The sequence below is a fragment of the Scyliorhinus torazame genome, unplaced genomic scaffold (genome assembly GCF_047496885.1).
Source record: "Scyliorhinus torazame isolate Kashiwa2021f unplaced genomic scaffold, sScyTor2.1 scaffold_721, whole genome shotgun sequence".
NCBI classification, from domain to species: domain Eukaryota; kingdom Metazoa; phylum Chordata; class Chondrichthyes; order Carcharhiniformes; family Scyliorhinidae; genus Scyliorhinus; species Scyliorhinus torazame.
This window is the reverse complement of record NW_027308448.1, coordinates 17,386-38,727: the sequence shown is the minus strand read 5'-3', so window position 1 is coordinate 38,727 and position 21,342 is coordinate 17,386. Positions and strand designations below refer to the sequence as shown.

At 49.8% G+C, this 21,342-nt stretch overlaps 1 protein-coding gene and 1 long non-coding RNA gene across 2 annotated transcripts in view; both read right to left on the bottom strand.

The window, feature by feature from the left end:
* Positions 1 to 1,015: 1,015 nt before the first annotated feature.
* Positions 1,016 to 19,993, bottom strand: LOC140406623 (uncharacterized). The gene is made up of 2 exons (XR_011939212.1): positions 19,345 to 19,993; positions 1,016 to 4,678 (listed from the first exon to the last, which is right to left on the bottom strand). It is a non-coding gene; the product is annotated as an uncharacterized lncRNA (long non-coding RNA).
* Positions 14,889 to 21,342, bottom strand: part of LOC140406619 (uncharacterized) — a 19,525-nt gene continuing 13,071 nt past the window's right edge. The window contains exon 2 of the mRNA XM_072494621.1: positions 14,889 to 16,437. Within this exon, the coding sequence (XP_072350722.1) occupies positions 15,032 to 16,321 (1,290 nt within the window). The 5' untranslated portion in view covers positions 16,322 to 16,437 and the 3' untranslated portion in view covers positions 14,889 to 15,031. The remainder of the gene's footprint in view (positions 16,438 to 21,342) is intronic.

The following is a 21,342-nucleotide window of genomic DNA, read 5'->3' as shown; positions in this document are numbered from 1 at the left end:
CAGTGCTGGGCTCTCAACCATTTACAATCTGTATGAATGTGCTGGATGACGGGATTGATTGTCTGGTGGCTAAATTTTCTGATGCCTCAAAGACCGGTAGGAAAGTAATTTGTGAAGTGGATTTAAGGACTCTGCAAAGAACTACGAACAGGTTAAGTGAGTGGGTAAAAAAACTGACAGTTGGAGTATAACTTTGGAAAATATGAATTGTCCACTTTGTCAGAAAGTATAAAATAAAACAATATTATTTAAATGGAGAGATTGCAAAACTCTGAGGTACAGAGGGATCGGGGGTGCCTGATCCCAAGTTAGTCTGCATGTACAGCAAGTGATTAGGAAGGTCAATGGAATATTATTGTTTATTGCAAAGGAAATGGAATATAAAATAGGGATGTTTTGCTGCAGTTGTACAAGGTCTTTAGTGAAACCATATTTCAAGCACTGTGTACAGTATGGGTCTCCTTATTTCAGAAATGAGATAAGTGCATTAGAAGCAGTAGAGAGAAGGTTGACTCTCCAGATTCCTGGATTGAGGGGGTTATCCTCTGAGGAAAGGTTTGACAGGTTGGCCCTGTATCCATTGCAATTTAGAAGAATGAGAGATGATGTTAAGAGACGCTGAGTGGAATTGATAGAGAGAATGCTGAGAGGATGTTTCCCCTTGTGGCAGAGGCTAGAACGAGGGGATACCATTTACAAATAAGGGGTCTCCCATTTAAAATATCGATCAGGATTGTTTTTCCCCTGATGGCTGTGGGTCTGTTAATCTTTCTTCCCCAGTGAGTGGTGGAGGCAGGGCCATTGAATCTGCTTTAAGGCTGAATTTGATCGATTCTTGATTGACAAGGGAGTGAAAGGGTGGAGGAAGGAAAGTGGAGTTGAGACCACAATCAGATTAGCCCTGATTTCATTGAGTGATGGAGCAGGATCGAGGGGCCGAATGGTCAACTCCTAATTTGTATTGACCCTTAGCACCCCCACTTTCCCAAACTCTGAAATGATTCAGTGATAGTCCTTATTGGTGGCAGTGGTTAGATTTTATTCAGTGTCAATAAGAGCTGACACAGTCTAATGTCTGAGCAGTAGTATCAAAGTGTAGCAGCATTACCATTGCATTCTGGGTAGAAACACCATCTCCATTGGTTGTTTTAAAGTCCGTTTCTCTCTGGAGTATGTCAATGCCTTGATGATGTCACAATATTGTCTCAATCCCTTGGACACATTCACCATTTCATCTCCTGCTGTGTCTCAAGTAGCTGTGTGTGTGTTTGCGATCGGTCTTCAGCCCGTTTCACCATGAATTTACACTTGCTATTTTTCACATGTAACAAATCACATCTGCACACTCACACCGGTCCAAAATTGCCCTTAATGTTGGGTGGGGCTACTGGGTTATGGGGATAGGGTGGAGGTGTGGACCTTGGGTAGGATGCTCTTTCCATGAGCCGGTGCAGACTCGATGGTCCGAATGGCCTCCTTCTGCACTGTAAATTCTATCTATGGTATCCTAAAATCATGTCACACATTCTTAACTCTCAGATGTGCTGATGAAAAGACTAAAGTGAGTCTGTCTTTCTGATCTCCCCCTGTGAAAGTGCTGATATTTGATGTCGTGGCTGGACTTCTCTAAAACAAAGTTCATGGGCAAGGATGTAAATATTTCCAAGAGAAAGTGATCAACTTATTCATCCCATCTACACATTCCAGACTTTCACTAGAACATAGGTGGATACCAGATTGATATATTCCATTCGGACGTACCCGAGGGACAGTATTCCAATTCATTTATTGTCCAGGACAATATATTCACAATATCTTTAAAAGAGACATTAAACATTTCCAATTGATTTCAGACATTAACATATTCTGTTTGTCCTTCATGGTCGCTGTCGGGCTGGGGTTGTTACCTTGGGAGTAAAGGAGTTATAGAAATTGACTTCTTGTCAGATATAAGAGGTTTATATGAGAACTCATTGAGAAGAAATTAACTATAATCATATTAGGCATTACCTCAGTGCAACAAATAGCTGGGAACCCACTAAGGGTTAATCCAGATAACAGTCTCTAATTTCTTTCTCAGGTTTTACATTTTGCAAGTTGCTTGAGACTTGTTTAAGGTTGTAAGAACAGTGACGTCAACTAGCTAAAAGGTCCCATTGTTATACAGTAAAGAACTGGTAGTTCCGTCCCTATAGCATCAGTCAGCCTCGGACTGATCATTTCTGAGCGAAAACGGTGTTTCTCCAATAATATCTAGATGCAGGTGTGGATAAGTTGGAAAATTGGCAGGGGATGGAATGAGAAATTGGCACCCAATATATTTAAATACATATATCTCTTAAAATTGAAGGCAGACAGTTTGACTGAATTATAAATTAGTTAAAGCCAATCAGGGGTGAAAAGAAGGCAAGACCTTAAGATAATAATCTCTTTCAGAATAACTTACCCGGGATGGAAAAACTCATTCCGGAATCAATCTATCTTTTTCTAAAACCTAATTCCTTGCTGCTTTTGCAAAATTGCCATCTTTCTTTTGTTTAAATCACTGTCATTTTATCCTGTGCATTATGATTTGAAGAATTACCACGACCTGTATTTTAAAAATCAACTATTGTATTCACTAAAGACAATCAATCTGACTAGCTTGAGAAAGGGCTAGTCAGAACTCTCTAAATGTTGTATTGAAAATAAAGTTACCAGTGGGCACTACAGCTGACAAAATAAAGTTCCAGGGGACTTTGCCAAAAAGCACAGACTTGACCTTTGCTATTTGGGAACTGAGAAGGGATAACTGATATCCAGGGTTCCGAACAGACACAGATTCATCAAGGAGGTTGAATGGAGAATTGATAGAGGTGGACAAGATTAGAACAGGTTTAGATAAGATGGATAAAGAAAAGCTGTTCCAATTAGCTGAAGGGACAAGGATGAGGGGGACACAGATTTTAGGTTTTGGGTAAGAGATGCAGGGGGAATGTGAGGGAGAATATTTTGATGTAGCGAGTGGTAATGACCTGGAACTCACTGCCTGTGAGGGGGGTGGGAATGAAGACAATGGAAAATTTCAAACAGAAACTGAATGGGCATTTAGGGAATAAACTTGCAGGGCCACAGGGATAGATTGGGGTAATGGGACTGACTAGTTTGCTCCAGGGAGTCAAAAGGGAATCAATAGGCTGAAGGGCCTTCTCTGATCTCCTGACCTCAAAATAACAATTTCCGCTGCTTCAGTCTCTCCAACTCACTGAAGTCCCTCATCCCTGGGACCACTCTCTTAAATCTCCTATGCACCCTCTCGAGAACTTCACATCTTTCCTAAAGAGCGGGGCCCATATACAGGGTTCCAATCCAGAGGGATAAAATTAAAAAGCAGGGAACTCACTACCACAGCGAGTTCTTGAGGTGAACAGCATGAATACATTGAACGTAAAGCTAGATACATACATGAGGGAGAACGATTAGGAGATACTGATGGGGGGAAATATAGAGGGGTGGGTGGAGACTCATGTGGGGCAGAAATACTGACTTAGACCAATTGATCCGACCGGCCTGGCCCTGTGCTGTAGACTCAATGCAACAGAGACAAATGTATTTGTTAGATCCACCTAAACTGGTAGGAAAATACACCACTATTCAGGATGAAATAAATGTCCTTCATCAGTTCGTGGATCATTTCAGTGGAAATGTGCTCTCCTGGGCTCAGCATTAGCCCACTAGAAGCAAAGTTGGGAGACCAGCCAGTCCAGCAGAAAGAAACCCTCCCACTTCAACTGTCAGAATGTCAGTCGTGGATGTGATTAACAGCAGAATCCGCCCCCAATAATCGCTTGTGAACTCGTTGATGTGTCTTCAGGTTGGCTGGCTGTGTGAATCCCTTCCCACAAACAGAACAGGTGAATGGTCTCTCCCTGGTGTGAACCCGTTGGTGTTTCTGTAGATTGGATGAATTAGTAAATCCTTTGTCACACTGGGAGCAGGTGAATGGCTTCTCCCCGTGTGAACTCTCTGGTGTGTCTGCAAATGGGATAACAGAGTGAACGTCTTCCCACATTCAGAGCAGGTGAATGGCCTCTCACCAGTGTGAACTCGCTGCTGTGACTGCAGGTTGGATGATCGACTGAATCCCTTCCCACAATCACAGCAGGTGTATGGCCTCACCCCGGTGTGAACTCGCTGGTGCATCAGCAGGTTGGATGAATCACTGAACCCCTTCCCACAGTCAGAGCAGGTGAATGGCTTCTCTCCAGTGTGACTGCGTTGATGAATGTCCAGCACAGATGGAGCTTTTAATCCCTTCCCTGTCCCCACATTTCCATGGTTTCTCCATAGTGCGGGTCACCTTGTGTCACCAGGTTCATTGAAGCCTTGATCACACACAGAACACGTGCACTGTCTCTCCTCACTGTGAATGTTGTGATATTTTTTCAGGCAGTGTAACTGGTTAAAGATCTTTCCACAGTCAGTTCACTGGAACTCTCTCACTCGGGTGTGTATTGTATGGGTCTTCGTGCTTTTCCAGTCACACTGATGTATGAAATCTCTAGCTGACAGTTTGGGTAAACATTTCTCCTTCTAGATTCACAGGCTGATGATATTCAGGTTCCAGGGAATCGAGTGACTGTCAGCTTGAGACGTGACTTTTGAGATTTCTGTCTGTAATTCCTCCTCATCTAATATCCTGGAAAAACAATTCATAAAATTGATCACTGTTAGTACAAGATAGAAACTCAGAACAGACAATTTTAGTTCCTATGGAACATTATTTCCTCTCTCGTTTTCCAAAAGCTGTAAATCTCCATCCCACACACTCCCTCCATTCTCACTCTGCTGTATCTAATATTCACCCTCACAATTCTCCTGAAGGTGCTGATTCAGGTTGATTGACAGATCCATGCTCACAGCTTCCTGTCCAGGAGATCATAACAAATATGAGCTGCAGTCGGCCATTCGGGCCATCGAACCTGAACCATTCAATGGGATCATTGGCTAATCTACCTCAGCACCGTTTTCCGACACTATCCCCATGTCCCTCGACATCTTCAATATCTAGAAACCGATCAGTCTGTGTCTTGAAAATACTTGATGACTGAATCTCCAGAATCCTCGGGGGGAGAGAATTCCAAAGCTTCACCACGTCCTCGAATAAAGAAATCCCTTCTCATCTCAGCTGTCTCTCCATTTACCTGCCTGTTCCCCACGCTCGACACCCTCAATCAGAAATCTGTGTGTGCCGGGGTGTCAGGCATGTGCTACGGGTGCGGGAGTAGCTGCTTTTCCGCAGGTTCTGGTGCCACTAATTTATAATCTGACACTTATCCTGATTGCCTGGCACTCAGCTGCCTAATTCTTGAATTCATTATTTGTAATCGTGTCCCTGGAAGACTTCAGGGTTCGGTTTGGTTAGATCATTAATAAAACAGCGCAGGTGGATTCAGCGGGAATGGAGCAGCCTTTTCAACATGGCGGCCTGACCCTCAGGAGGTCTCTCGACCCCGCGCTCTCTGGGAGGCGGCGAAAATGATAACTGCCGACATTATCCGTATTACTGACCAGAGGCTGAGTGTGCTGACTCAATATCTGTGTCCTCATGAGGACCAGCTGCAAAATGCCATGAAGAGGCTCGACGATCCGGAGGAGAGAATCCTGAACATTCAGCAAGATGTCTCCTCGACGGAGGCAAGAATTCAATCCTCCAGCCGAGTGGCGTGGCGGAGGTCTTGGAGAACCGAGGGTCGGAGAAAGAACATCCGAGTCATCGGCCTGTCCGATGGTCAACATAGAATTTACAGTGCAGAAAGAGGCCACTCGGCCCATCGAGTCTGTGCCTTGGAAACAGCACCCCACCCAAGCCCATACCTCCACCCCATCCCCGTAACCCAGTAACCCCACCTAACCTTTTATTTGGGCACTAAGGGCAATTTATCATGGCCAATCCACCTAACCTGCACATCTTTGGACTGTGGGAGGAAACCAGAGCACCTGGAGGAAACCCACACAGACACGGGGAGAACGTGCAGACTCCGCACAGTGACCCAAGCTGGGAAGCGAACCTGGGACACTGGAGCTTTGAAGCAACTGTGCCAACCACTGTGCTACAGTGCTGCCCATAAATTGTTATTTTCTGTCCATTTAGTGTGGAGGATAAGGCTCCCGTTAGGTTCTTCGAGGATCGACTGCCACCATTTCTCATGCTGGATGTGAAGCCTGGCCGTTCCAAATTAGAAAGGGTGCATCGGTCTTTGAGGCTGAGGGATAGTTTTCATCCCAGGCCTGTAATCATTCACTTCCTCAACTTGAGAGAATGTCCTGGAGAGGGAACGGCGAGGTGGCACCTGGCACCAGGAAGGAGTGAGGATTTACTTCTTCAAGGACTTTTCGGCAGCAACACAAACGAAGCGTCGAGGCTTCGATGAAGTTCAAAGATAGCTCAAGGCCGTGGGGAGTGAATTACGTGATGCTTTATCCTGAGACCCGAAAAATGGTATCCAACAACTCCGTCAAGTCTTTCAATAATCCAACTAATGCCTTGGCCTTCATTAAAACCACAAAGGGCAAGGATCTGGAGGGATGGTTTGCAGCTCGGACTAACTCAGGTTCCAATCCGGATTCTTTCCGTCATGGTGTTGTCTGAATTTCAGAATCACAAAAATACACATTGGGACAGGAGTAGGCCATTCAGCCCCTCGAGTCTGTCCTGCCATTTAGTGAGATCAAGGCTGATCTGTGACCTAACTCCATATCCCTGAATATCTGCTTAACAAAACTCTACCTCAGATTTAAACTTAACAACCGATCCTGCTTCACCTGCTGTTTGTGGGAGAGAGTTCCAAACCTCTCGCACCCTGTGTGTGAAGAAGTTCTTCCCAACGTCTCTTCTGAACGGTCTAGCCCTGATTTTTAGACAATGATCCCCAGTTTTAGACTCTCCAACCAGTGGAAATAGTTTATCTTCATCGACCCTGTCTTTTCCTATTAATATCTTAAATACTTCAATCAAATCACACATTAAACATCTAAATTCTAGCGAAAACAGGCCTAATTGTAATCTCTCCTCGTAACTTAACCCCTGTCCAGGTATTGTACGGTATCATCTTAGTAAACCTGTGTTGCACTCACTCCAGGGCCAAAATATCCTTCCTAAGGTGTGGTGCCCAGACCTGCTCTCAGTACTCCAAGTGGGGTCTTGTACAGCTGCAGCATAACCTCTGAGTCTTTATACGCCAATCCTCCAGATGGGGCAGCATGGTAGCAGAGTGGTTAGCACTGCTATCTCACAGCTCCAGGGTCCTAGGTTCAATTCCAGCCTCGGGTGACTGTCTTGTGTCGAGGGTTTACTTCCTCCCCGTGTCTGCGTGGGTTTCCTCTGGGTGCTCCGGTTTCCTTCCACTGTCCAGAGATGGGCAGGTTAGGTGGATTGGCCATGCTAAATTGCCCGAGTATCCAAAAGGTTAGGTGCAGATAGGAGGTGTGTGCTTAAGTACGGTGCTCTTTCCAAGGGCCGGTGCAGATTTGATGGTCCGAATGGCCTCCTTCTGCACTGTATATTCTCTGATTCTATGTAAATGCCAGCATTCCATTCGCCTTTTTGATTATTTTCTGCACTTGTTCCTGGCAGTTGAGTGATCTATGCAACTAAATCCCCCAGACTCTTTGCCATCCACTGTACTTAACCTCTTTCCATTTAGAAAGTACTCTGTTCTATTCTTTTTTGATTCAAAACAGATAACCTCACACTTGATTACATTGAATTCCATTTGCCACAATTTTGCCCATCACCTAGTCTCAATATCTCCTTGCAATTTTATGCCATCATCTAGGCTGTCCATGCCATCTAACTTTGCATCATCAGCAACAGTGAAGAGGCTCTTCTGCCCATTGAGTCTGCACCGACACAAGCAAAACACCTGACCGACCTGATTCCATTTGCCAGCACTTGGCCCCTAGCCTTGAATGTTATGACGATTCTTCCGAGACAGGATTTGCTCCCATTTCGAAGCATGTGGACGTATTAGTGATAGGCAGCACGGTTTGTGAAGGGGAGGTCGTGTCTCACTAACTTGATCGGGTTTTTCGAGGAAGTGATGGAGATGATTGATGAAGGTAGTAAGCCCCTTGGCAGACTGGTACAGAAGGTGAAGTCACACAAGATCAGAGGTGAACTGATAAGATCGGTGTGGCACTGGCTCGGTCATAGAAGACAGAGGGTAGCAGTAGAAGGGTGCTTTTCTGAATGGATGGCTATGACTAGTGGTGTTCCGTAGGGATCAGTGCTGGGACCTGTGTTGTTTGCAGTATATACAAATGATTTTGGAGGACAACGTAATTGGTTTGAATAGTAAGTTTGCAGACGACACAAAGTTGGTGGAATTGTGGATAGCGATGTGGATTGTCAGAGGATTCTGCAGGATATAGATCGGTTGGAGACTTCGGCAGAGAGATGGCAGATGGAGCTTAATCCGGACAAATGTGAGGTAATGCATTTTGGAAGGTCTAATGCAGGTAGGGAATATACAGTGAATGGTAGAACCCTCAAGAGTCCGATACCCCAAATAGTGAGAGCCCCCCAACTCGGCTTAACCTGGGTATTCACCACCTTAGACACCGTCCTCGCCCCTCCAGAACCCATCCAGCGCTGGGCACGCCCAGAACATGTGGGCGTGATTTGCTGGGCTCCCCGAACACCTCACACACCAGTCCTCTACTCAACAAAACTGACTCAGCCTTGCCCCAGTCATGTGCGCCCTGTGCAGAACCTTAAATTGTATCAGGCTAAGCCTGGCGCAAGAGGAAGAATTTACCCTACCCAGGGCGTCTGCCCACGTACCCTCGTCTATCTCCTCCCCCAGCTACTCCTCCCATTTACCTTTCAGCTCCTCCACCGAGGCCTCCTCCTCCTCCTGCATCTCCTGGTAGATCGCCGAGACCTTGCCTTCTCCAACCCCCCCCCCCCCCCCCCCCCCCCCCGCCCCGAGAGCACCCTATCCTGGATCCTACGTGCTGGCAGCAGTGGGAATTCCCTCATCGGCCGTCTTACAAACGCCCTTACCTGCATGTACCTGAAGGCATTTCCAGGGGGGAGCCCGAATTTTTCCTCCAACGCCCCATGGCTCGCAAACATCCCATCTATAAACAGGTCCCCCATCCTTCTAATACCTGCCCTGTGCCAGCTCAGCAACACTCCATCCATCCTCCCCGGGACAAACCGATGGTTCTCTCGGATCGGGGACCACACCAAAGCCTCTGCCTCCCCCCTGTGGCGTCTCCACTGCCCCCAAATTTTGAGGGTCGCCGCCACCAGTAGGCTCGTGGTGTACCTTGTCGGCGGGAGCGGCAGCGGTGCCGTCACCAGCGCTCTCAGGCTCGTGCCCACACAGGACGCCATCTCCAGCCTCTTCCACGCCGCCCCCTCCCCCTCCATTACCCACTTGCGAATCATCGCCACATTGGCAGCCCAGTAGTACCCACACAGATTAGGAAACGCTAGTCCTCCTCTGTCCCTGCTCCGTTCCAGAAACATCCTTCTCACCCGCGGGGTCTTTTTCGCCCACGAATCCCATGATGCTCCTGCTGACCCGCTTAAAAATGGCCTTAGGGATCAGGATGGGGAGGCACTGGAATATAAAAAGGAACCACGGGAGCACCGTCATCTTCACCGACTGTACCCTACCCGCCAGAGAGAGTGGCAGCATATCCCACCTTTCAAACTCCTCCTCCATGTGCCCCACCAGCCTCTTCAAGTTGAGCTTGTGTAGGACCTCCCAGCTCCTAGCCACCTGGATCCCTAGGTACCGAAAACTCCTTTCCGCCCTCTTCAGTGGAAGCTCGTCTATCCCCCTTCCCTGGTCCCCTGGGTATATCACGAATAGCTCACTCTTCCCCATGTTGAGCTTATACCTGGAAAAGTCCCCAAACTCCCTGAGGATCCGCATCACCTCCGGCATCACCCCCACCAGGTCCTCCACATACAGTAACAGGTCTGCATACAGGGATACCCGGTGTTCCCCGCCCCCCCCCCCCCCCCCCCCCCCACCCCCCTCCCCCTTCCCTCCACACCAGCCCCCTCCAGTTCCTGGACTCCCTCAGAGCTATCGCCAAAGGCTCAATTGGTGTTTAGCTGCCTTCCCTTCACGAAACCCGTCTGGTCCTCCTGGATCACCCCCGGGACACAGTCCTCAAATCTGGTAGCCAACACCTTCGCATCCACGTTGAGGAGCGAGATTGGCCTATACGACCCACACTGTAAAGGGTCCCTGTCCCGCTTCAAGATCAGCGCCCTGGACATCTTCGGGGGTAGGACCCCGACCCCCCCCCCCCCCACCTCATTTAAAGTCCTCACTAGTAGTGGGCCCAACAGGTCCATATACTTCCTGTAAAATTTCACCGGGAACCCATCTGGCCCCGGTGCCTTCCCCGCCTGCATACTCCCCAGCCCTAGTCAGCTCCTCCAACCCTACCGCTGCCCCAAGCCCCGCCACCTGCCCCTCCTCTACCCTCGGGAACCTCAGCCGGTCCAGAAAACGACGCATCCCCCCCTCCTCCGTCGGGGGCTCAGACCTATACAGCCCCTCATTAAAGTCTCTAAATACCCCATTTATTCCCACCGCACTCCGCATCGTGTTCCCCCCTTTATCCCTAACTCCCCCAATCTCCCTCGCTGCCACCCGCTTCCGAAGCTGGTGTGCCAACATCCGGCTAGCCTTCTCCCCGTATTCATACACCGCCCCTTGCGCCTTCCTCCACTGCACCTCCGCCTTCTTGGTAGTCAACAGGTCGAACTCGGCCTGGAGGCTTCGTCGCTGCTGGAGTAGTCCCTCCTCGGGGACCTCTGCATACCTCCCATCTACCCTTAAAATCTCCCCCACCAACCTCTCCCTCATCTCCTTCCCCTCCTTGTGGGCCCGAGTGGAGATTAGCTCTCCCCTAATCACCGCCTTCAGCACCTCCCAGACCACCCCTACCTGCAACTCACCAATATTGTTAACCTCTAGGTATCTTTCAATGCACCCCCAGATCCGCCCGCTCACCTCCTCATCCGCCAGCAAACCCACCTCCAGGCGCCACAGCGGGCGCTGGTCCCTCTCCTCCCCTAGCTCGAGCTCCACCCAGTGCGGGGCATGGTCTGAGGTGGCTATGGCCGAATACTCCATGTCCTCCACCCTCAGGATCAGCGCCCTGCTCAAAACGAAGTAGTCAATCCAGGAGTAGGCTTTATGGACGTGGGAAAAGAAAGAGAATTCCCTGGCCCCAGGCCTAACAAACCTCCATGGGTCCACTCCTCCCATCTGGTCCATAAACCCCCTCAACACCTTGGCCGCCGCCGGCCTCTTACCCGTCCTGGACCTAGAGCGGTCCAATGCTGGATCCAATACTGTATTAAAATCCCCCCCCCCCCCCATTATCAAGCTCCCTGCCTCCAGGTCCGGAATCCGGCCCAACATGTGCCGCATAAATCCAGCATCGTCCCAATTCGGGACATACACATTCACCAAGACCACCCGCACCCCCTGGAACTTACCACTCACCATCACGTACCTACCTCCATTGTCTGCCACGATGCTCGGCGCCTCAAACGACACCCGCTTCCCCACCAATATCACCACCCCTAGATTCTTTGCATCCAACCCCAAATGGAAAACCTGTTCTACCCGCCCCTTTCTCAGCCTAACCTGGTCTGCCACCCTCAAATGCGACTCCTGGAGCATGACCACATCTGCCTTCAGTCGCTTCAGGTGCGCGAACACACGGGCCCTCTTGAATGGCCGTTCAGGCCTCTCACATTCCAAGTTATCAGCCGGATCAGGGGGCTGCACCCCCCCCCCTACCGATTAGCCATCTCGCTTTCTAGGCCAGCCACGTGCCCGCGCCTCCCGCACTCTCCGTTCCCCCCAGCGGCAGACCCCTGCCCCGACTCGCTCTTCAGTCTCCAGTTCCCCTTTGGCCAATGCAGCAGCAACCCAGTTTCTCCCCCCCCCTCCCACTCCCCAAGCTAGATCCCCCCTGAGCTACGTTGCTCCCCCATAGCACTCCCGTAAGTCAGCTGACACCTGCTGACTCCAGCCGCTCCGTCACTCCATCGACCCCCCTGTGTGAGAATCTCCCCCCCTCCTCCTGTCCATCAGCGGGCGCTCCTCTCCAGCACCACCCCTCCCCCACTCCCACCCCGCCCCCTTCCTTCCCTAGCGCGGGAAAAAGCCCGCGCTTTCCACCAAGCCGGCCCCGCCACCTCTGGCGCAGCTCCTTTTCGCAGCCTGATCCCAGCTCCCCCACCTCGGGCCTACCCTCTCGCCTCCCGCCCAATGGGGCCCCCTCTTCCAACCACCGACGTCCACACTCTCACCAAACCCCCACTACAAACCATTTCACCCTACCCCACCCAGCACCCAAAAAAAAAAACAGGACCAAACAGAACAAAACATCCCCCCAAAACACAACAATCACATCAATCCCCTCCCAACATCCCCTCGCAACCGACCCTCAATCCGAGTCCAACTTTTCGGCCTGGATAAAGGTCCACGCCTCCTCCGGCGTCTCAAAGTAGTGGTGGAGGTCCTTGAAAGTGACCCACAGTCGCACCGGCTGCAACATTCCAAATTTCACCCCCTTCCGATGCAGAGCCACCTTAGCCCGATTGTACCCGGCCCTCTTCTTGACCACCTCCTCGCTCCAGTCCTGGTATATCCGGACCTCTGCATTCTCCCACCTGCTGCTCCGCTCCTTCTTTGCCCACATTAGGACGCACTCCCTGTCCACGAAGCGGTGGAAACGCACCAGCACCCCCCGCGGTGGCTAGTTGGGCTTGGGCCTCCTGGCCAGGACTCGGTGGGCCCCCTCCAGCTCCAGGGGCCCCGGGAAGGCCCACGCACCCATCAACGTGTTCAGCATTGTGACCACGTATGCTCCAACATCCGACCCCTCCACTCCCTCCGGGAGACCCAGAATCCACAGGTTCTTCCTCCTCGACCGGTTCTCCATGTCCTCGAACTTCTCCTGCCATTTCTTATGCATCGCCTCGTGCGCCTCCACCTTCACCATCAGGCCCAAGATCTCGTCCTCGTTCTCCAAGCCTTTTGCTGCACCTCCCGGATCGCCGACCCTTGGGCCTTCTGGGTCTCGAGCAGCTTGTCTATCGAAATCTTCATCGGCTCCAACAGCTCTGCCTTCAATTCCGTGAAGCAGCGCTGGAGAAACTCCTGCTGTTCCTGCGACCACGCTGCCTGGTCTCCACCCCCCGCCATTTTGAATTTCCTCCCTCGCACTTTTCGCTACTCCAAAACTACTTTTTTCACCGCTCCACTCCTGGTCCAATCCACACAGTGCCGGGGAAATGTTACTATCACCTTCCCACACTGGGAACCGTCGAACAAATGCCGCTGGGGGCTCTAAAAAGAGTGCAAAAGTCCGTTTCTGTCGGGAGCTGCCGAACGTGCGACTTAGCTCCGCATAGCCGCAACCGGAAGTCCAAAAGCTAAGCCTTCTAGGAGGTCATCATTTCAGTGGTGGGAGTCTAGAACTCGCTATCTGATAGGGTCATAGAAGCAGAAATCCGGATCACTTTAAAATAAAAGTCTTGGATATCCAATTGAGGGATACAGGGCAATCGACTGAGATCTGCAAAATGGGATTAAGCTGAATAGCTCCACTTCAGCCAGCACACACACAATGGGCCAAATGGCCTCTCCCTGGACCAGAACTTTCAGGTTTTTACTCTGATAGTTGGAGTTTGTTTCTGATGGTAATAACCTCTAAGGGACTGGAGTTTAACATTCTCGATATTGGTGAAATAAATCAGCTGTTTTAAACACGTTGTAGATTTTTGTCTTTCCAGCCTGAGTGTTTAACATCACCTGGCTGGAGCTCAGAAAGGCCAATCTCACATCATAGAATCAGAGAATTTACAGTGCAGGAGGCCATTCGGCCTATCGGGTCTGTACCAGCCCTTGGAAAGAGCATCCTACTTAAGCCCACACCTCCATCCTATCCCGTAACCCAGTAACCCCACCTAACCTTTTTGGACACAAAGGGCAATTTAGCATAATCAGTCCACCTAACCTGCACATCTTTGGATGTGGGAGGAAAGCAGAGCACCCGGAGGAAATTTGCGCAGATACGGGGAGAACTTGCAGACTCCACACAGACAGTGACCCAAGTCGGGAATCGAACCCGGGTCCCTGGTGCTGTGAATCAACAGGGTTACCCACTGTGCTACCCTTGCAGCCAAGCTCCCGGATTGTCAGTCTTCTCTCTTGGTGAGATTCTGTTTGTCTCTTGTATTTCACTACTGTAACAAGGCAGAGACCTCATTGAAGGGATTCAAACATGGGAGTTCTGGGAAAGATGGGCAAGGATTTGGGAGGTGACAACATGTTCAAAGAGTTTGGAGAGGAGACGGAGGTTGAAGATGGGGCAGTAATTTATAAGGATGGCCGGGTCAAGGGTTTGTTTTATTGAGGAGGGGGTGATGATGGCAGATTTGAAGGACAGAGGGACAGTACCTGAAGAGAGAGAAATGTTGACAATATCCATGGACACAGGGCAGTTGGCTGATCGGTAGCTCAGTATGAATCGCATCAATGGAGCTGAAGTTGGGTCTCATGGACAAGATGAGCTCTGAGAGGGCATGAGGGGAGATGGGAGAGAAACTAGAGAAAGATGTGGGTTCAGGGCTTGGGAAAGGATGAAATTTAGAGACACTTTGGTCCGGTGGGCTCGTGGGAGGGAAGCAGCAGAGGCAGCTGATCGGATTTACTCAATCTCAGTCACAAAGAAGCTCCACAAGCTCCTCACACTTCTTGTTGGAGGTGAGGATGGAAGAGACAGGGAAAAGCGAGAGTACTTCAAAAGGAACTAACTTGTGGATGAGATATTAAAAAGTTTCAACACACTGCGTATTTCATGCAAATCTAATTTATTTGACTTTTAGCCAGAATCTTAGCCCCTGTAAATGGGCTGGAGTTTGTGATCAGCAGAAAGAAACCCAAATGAATATGGTTCAGTCCTGAATGTGAGGAACAGCAAAATTCAATTGCAGTCGTCACTTGTGGCCTCGTTGGTGTCTCAGCAGGAGGGATGAAGCGGTGAATCCCTTCCCCCACTTGGAGCAGGCGAACGGTCTCTTGTCAGTGTGAACACGTTGATGGCGCATCAGTTCCCCAGAACTTTTATAGCATTTCCCGCAGTCTGGACATTGGAACGGTCTCTCATCGGTGTGAACTCGCTGGTGTATGGACAGAGTAGATGCACGAGTGAATCCCTTCCCACACTGGGTGCAGGTGAATGGCCTCTCCCCAGTGTGAACTCGCTGATGTACATTGAGGTAAAATGAGTCTCTGAACCCAGTCCCGCAGTGAGAGCACCTGAACGGTCTCTCGTCAGTGTGAACACGTTGATGGCGCATCAGTTCCCCAGAACTTTTATAGCACTTCCCACAGTCTGGACATTGAAACGGTCTCTCATCCGTGTGAATTCGCTGGTGACTCAGCAGGTCGGATGACCGAGTGAATCCCTTCCCACACTTGGAGCAGGTGAATGCCCTCTCCCCAGTGTGAGTTTGCTGATGGACAGTGAGGTGAGATGATCGTCTGAACTCAGTCCCGCAGTGAGAGCATCTAAACAGTCTCTTGTCAGTGTGAACACGTTGATGGCGCATCAGTTCCCCAGAACTTTTATAGCACTTCCCGCAATCTGGGCATTGGAATGGTCTCTCATCGGTGTGAACTCGCTGGTGACTCAGCAGGGTGGATAACCGAGTGAATCCCTTCCCACACTCTGAGCAGGTGAATGGTCTCTCCCCAGTGTGAATTCGCTGATGTACAGTGAGGTGAGATGATTGTCTGAACCCAGTCCCGCAGTGAGAGCATCTAAACAGTCTCTTGTCAGTGTGAACACGTTGATGGCGCATCAGTTCCCCAGAACTTTTATAGCACTTCCCGCAGTCTGGGCATTGGAACGGTCTCTCATCGGTGTGAACTCGCTGGTGACTCAGCAGGTTGGATGACCGAGTGAATCCCTTCCCACACTTAGAGCAGGTGAATGACCTCACCCCAGTGTGAACTCTCTGGTGTGTCTGCAGGTGGGATGACTGAATGAATCCCTTCCCACACTTGGAGCAGGTGAATGGTCTCTCCCCAGTGTGACTGCGTCGATGAGTTTCCAGCTGGGATGGGGAAGGGAATCCTTTCCCACAGTCTGCACATTTCCACGGTTTCTCCTCAGTCTGACTGCATTTGTGGCTTGCGAGGCCTGATGATTGACTGAATCTTCGTCCACACACACAACACGAGTACGGTTTCCCCGCACTGTGAACAATGCTTTTTTCTTCCATGTTCAAAGTACGATGATATTCAGGATATGATAAATTGAGGACTCTGTCAGGTCCTGATGTGATGCTTGGTTTGAATTTCCGGACTTTGAATACTCCCCTTCGAACACCCTGTGAAACTGATTGAAAACAGAAAATAGGGAGTGAGAGAGAACCCACAAAACACAAAGGCAGGTTGTGAAATTGAGCTGAATGAATCTGGTCATTTGTGGGGCCGGCACTGGGAAAAAGTGACCATGAAAACTGCTGGATTGTCACAAAAACCCAACTGGCCCCTTTGGGAGGAAAGAGAAAGAGGCGAAGAGGGATTTTGTATATCTACAAGACATATTGAAGAGAATAAATGGCAAAGCAAATTCGATCTTGAGCTTCATAAACAGTAATATTGATTCAGAAACAGGGAAGCCAGGCTTCCGGTGACACAGTGATTAGCACTGCTGCCTCACAGTGCCAGGGACCCGGGTTCAATTCCGGCCTTGGCAACTGTGTGTGTGGAGCTTGCACTTTCTCCCAGTGTCTGCATGGGTTTCCACCCGGTGCTCAGGTTTCCTCCCACAGTCTGAAGAAGGGCAAGTTAGGTGGATTGGCTTTGATAAATAACGGTTAGTGTCCAGGAATGTGCAGGTTAGGTGGGGCTATGGGTTTACAGGGACAGGGTAGGGGTGTGGGCCTAGGCAGGGTGATCTTTCAGAGAGTCGCAGACTTGATGGGCCGAATGACCCCCTTCTGCACTGTGGGAATTCTATGGTTCTAATTCTATTCTATAAATCTTTATAAAGCTCTGGTCACCACTCTTCAGGAAGAATGTGAAGATTCTTGGAGAAGGTGCAGAGGAGATTTACCAGAATGGTTCCAGCAAAGGAGGTTGAGGGCTGATTTGATTCACGCACAAGATTATGCCAGGTTTCCATCGGGTGGACAAATATACTCTGTTTCTATTCACTGATCGTACAAGCAGTCGGGACACAGATTTAAAGTTTAGGGTAAAACCTGGATTGAACTATATAAGATGCTGAGGGGTTTTGACAGGGTGGATGTGGAGAGGGTGTTTCCTCTTGTGGGAGAATTTGGAACAAGGGGGTCGCTGTTGCAAAATAAAGGGTCACCCATTTCAGCTGGGGATAAGGATATTTTTTCTCTTGAGGATAGGACAGGGTGTGGCACAGTGGTTAGCACTGCTGCCTCACAGCACCAGGGACCCAGTATATGTCTCATCTTTCATTCCCTCACCTACAGTATAAATATCATATCTCCCACTTGCTATGATTTTTAGCTTTGACAAAGGGTCAAAATGTGATCTCCTTTCTCTCCCCACTGATGCTGCCAGACCTGCTGAGATTTTCCTGCATTTTCTCTTTGGTCCTGGGTTCAATTCCAACCCTGGGTGACTGTGTGGAGTTTACACATTCATAGAATTTACAGTGCAGGAGGCCATTCGGCCCATTGAGTCTGCACCAGCTCTTGGAAAGAGCACCCTACCCAAGATCAACACCTCCACCCTATCCCCATAACCCAGTAACCCCACCCAACACTAAGGGCAATTTTGGACACTAAGGGCAATTTATCATGGCCAATCCACCTAACCTGCACATCTTTGGACTGTGGGAGGAAACCGGAGCACCCGGAGGAAACCCACGCACACACTGGGAGGATGTGCAGACTCCGCACAGACAGTGACCCAAGCCGGAATCGAACCTGGGACCCTGGCACTGAGAAGCAATTGTGCTATCCACAATGCTACCGTGCTGCCCTGTGTCTGTGTGGGTTTCCTCCGGGTGATCCGATTTCCTCCCACAATTCAAAGGTCTGCAAGTTCGGTGGATTGGCCATGCTTAAATGGGCCTTAGTCTCCAACAATGTGCAAGTTGGGAGGGATTATGAGGGTGGGGTGGGGAGCTTTTTCGGAGGGTCGATGCGGACTCGATGGGCTGAATGGGGTCAGTCTGCACTGTAGAGATTCTATGACTTTGGAACACATCTTTAAAAGGCAGTGGAAGCAGTGTCCTTGGATATTTTTAAGGCAGAGCTGGATAGATTCTTGATAAGCAAGGGGGTGAAAGGTTATCGGTGTTGGCCGGAATGTGGAGTTGAGGTTAAAATGAGATCAGCCAATGGGGCAGCACGATGGCGCAGTGGTTAGCACTGCTGACTCATGGCACCGAGGACCCGGGTCTGATCCCAGCCCTGAGTCACTGTCCAGCAGAGTTTGCACATTCCCCCATGCCTGCGTGGGTCTCACCCTCACAACCCAAAGATGTGCCGGGTAGGTAGATTAGCCAGTAAAATTGCATTTTAATTGGGAAAAGAAAAGAATTGGGTACTCTACATTTAAAAAAAAAAATTAGATCAGCCCTAAACTTATTGAATACTGGAGCAGACCCCAGGCGACGACTCCCAGTTGGTATGTAAGGTGCAGGCTCGAGGGGCCGACTCCTAGTTTGTGTGTAAGGAGCAGGCTCGAAGGGCCGACTCCTAGTTTGTGTGTAAGGAGCAGGCTCGAGGGGCCGACTCCTAGTTTGTGTGTCAGGAGCAGGCTCGAGGGGCCGACTCCTAATTTGTGTGTAAGGTGCAGGCACGAGGGGCCGACTCCTAGATTGTGTGTAGGCTCGAGGGGCCGACTCCTAGTTTGTGTGTAAGGTGCAGGCACGAGGGGGCGCATAATTTTTTCAGTGACTCAAAAATCTTTTTTACTGCCCTAATGAATATACAGAGACCCGGGCATCAATCTCACCAAGACAGAAGGTAACATTTGAATTCATTGAAAGTATACTGATAACCATGAAACCATTGTCGATTGTTGCAAAGACCCATCTGGTTCACTCATGTCCTTCAGTGAAGGAAATCTTCTATCCTTACCTGGTCTGGCCTACATGTGACTCCAGATCCACAGTCAGCTGGCTGACTCTTAAAATGCTCTTTGAGATGCCCTCAGTTCAAGGGCGATTAGGGATGGTCAGTGAATGCTGGCCCAGCCAGCGACACCCACATCCCGTGAATGAACAGAAAAGAAAATCTGCCATCCTTACCTGGTCTGGCCGACACGATTCCAAACCACAGCTATGTGGTTGATTCTTTAAATGTCCTCCGAGATGGCCGAGCAAGCCACTCGGTTTGAGGGAAATTAGGGATGGGCAATAAATGTTGGCCCAGCCAGTGACTCCCACAAATGATTAAAATGAAATGCTGGAGACTCCAGTCAGTCAATCCGGGAGAGTTGGCATCCGGTCCAGGCTCACAGCGCATGCGCCCTGCGGCTCCTTGTCCTCTATAAAGATGGCGGCCGGTATTCCGGGCCTGTCACCGCTCAGCTCTCACTCTGTTTGGTGCAGTTTAAGACGGGACCGTTAACATTTTCCTCGGGAGTTGAAGCCTCCACGGGGTATTTATGAAGCCTCCCGGCTCACTCCGCAGCTTCTATTGCTCCCCGGCCACCCACCGGCTCCAGTCCTGAAAGTTGCTTGATTGTTTCTTTCCCGCCCCACGCACCATCAGCGACAACCTGAACTGCGGATGCGCCGGTCACAGCCCGAACCGTCACAATGCTCGGGGAGTGATTGGCGGCAGCTCCGGACCAATAGGAATAGAGGGGATGGGTCTGGAAGACCAGACGGGAACAGCTGGTCTTCCAGCCAATGGTAGTGAGTGAGGGGTAGGGCTGCACTGTGAGTGAAGCATGCGCAGTGCGGGTGATAGGCAGACAGGTCCACTATGGGTAAAGGGGGAGGGTGGATGGAGAGGCTCTGGAAACCCCGGGAATAAACAGCGGATTCCCCCCCCTCCTCCCGTTTACACCGAGCGGGGCCGCAGCTCTCGGATCAATGAAGAGCTGCTTTGTATCAGGTTGGCCATTGGTTCCAGAGGTTGTTCCCTGGTCTCCAGCATTGCTTCTTTATCAGTGAATCATTGAATGGTTACAATGCAGATTGAGGCCATTCAGCCCGTCCTGTTTGTGCTGGCTCTCTCTGCCAGAGCCAATCAGCTCCTCTCACTCCCCTGTCCTTTCACCAACAAGAGCAGCAGCAAATATTCCCCATCCCCAGTTACCTGTGGAGAAGATGATGTTTGACCTTCTTGAACCGCTGCAGTCTGTGTGGTGAAGGTGCTCCCACAATGCTGGAGTTACAGGTTATTCACCCAGTGATGATGAATGAACAGTGATACATGTTAAAATCAATAACACTGCGTATTTATATAGCGCCCTTCATGTAATGGACCATTTTGAGGTGCTCCATAGGTGGGTTAAAAAGCAATATTTGAAACAGTCATGTAAGGAGATAAGAGGGCAGGGCAGATGGTCAGAGGTAGGATTTAGTAAGTAGCTGAAAAGAGGACAGGAAGATAGAGAGGTCACAAGGTTTGGGGAGGAAGTTCCAGAGTTTGTGACCTTAGCTCGAGGCATGGATGCCAAACATGGAGTGATTAAAATCTGGAATGCCCAGGAAGCCAGAAGGAGAGGAGTACAGAGACCTTGGTGGTTATGAGGCTGGAGCAGATTGGGAGAGATAAGAGCATGGAGGAAATGAAATGAAAATCACTTATTGTCACAAGTAGACTTCAATGAAGTTACTGTGAAAAGCCCCTAGTCGCCACATTCCGGCGCCTGTTTGGGGAGGCTGTTACGGGAATTGAACCGTGCTGCTGGCCTGCCTTGGTCTGCTTTCAAAGCCAGCGATTTAGCCCTGTGCTAAACAGCCTCATAACATCAAAGGGGTTGTACGGGATTTGAACGCGCGACCTCTCACATTTTCATGTATCACAGACCCCGAAGCGAGAATCTTACCCCGAGACCAACGAGCCGGCAAGATTACAGAGCGAGAGAGAGAGAGAGAGAGACAAGAGCATGAAGGAGATTACAGAGAGATAGAGAAGGGACTGAGAAATTTGAAAACAAGTATTTTTAAATGTATCTGCTTCTTAACTGGGAGCCTTTCTAGGGCTGTGACCACAGGTGTGATGGATGAATGAAACTTGGTGTGATTTAGCAATAATGTTTATGATCTCAGGTTCATAGGGAGGTTTAATGT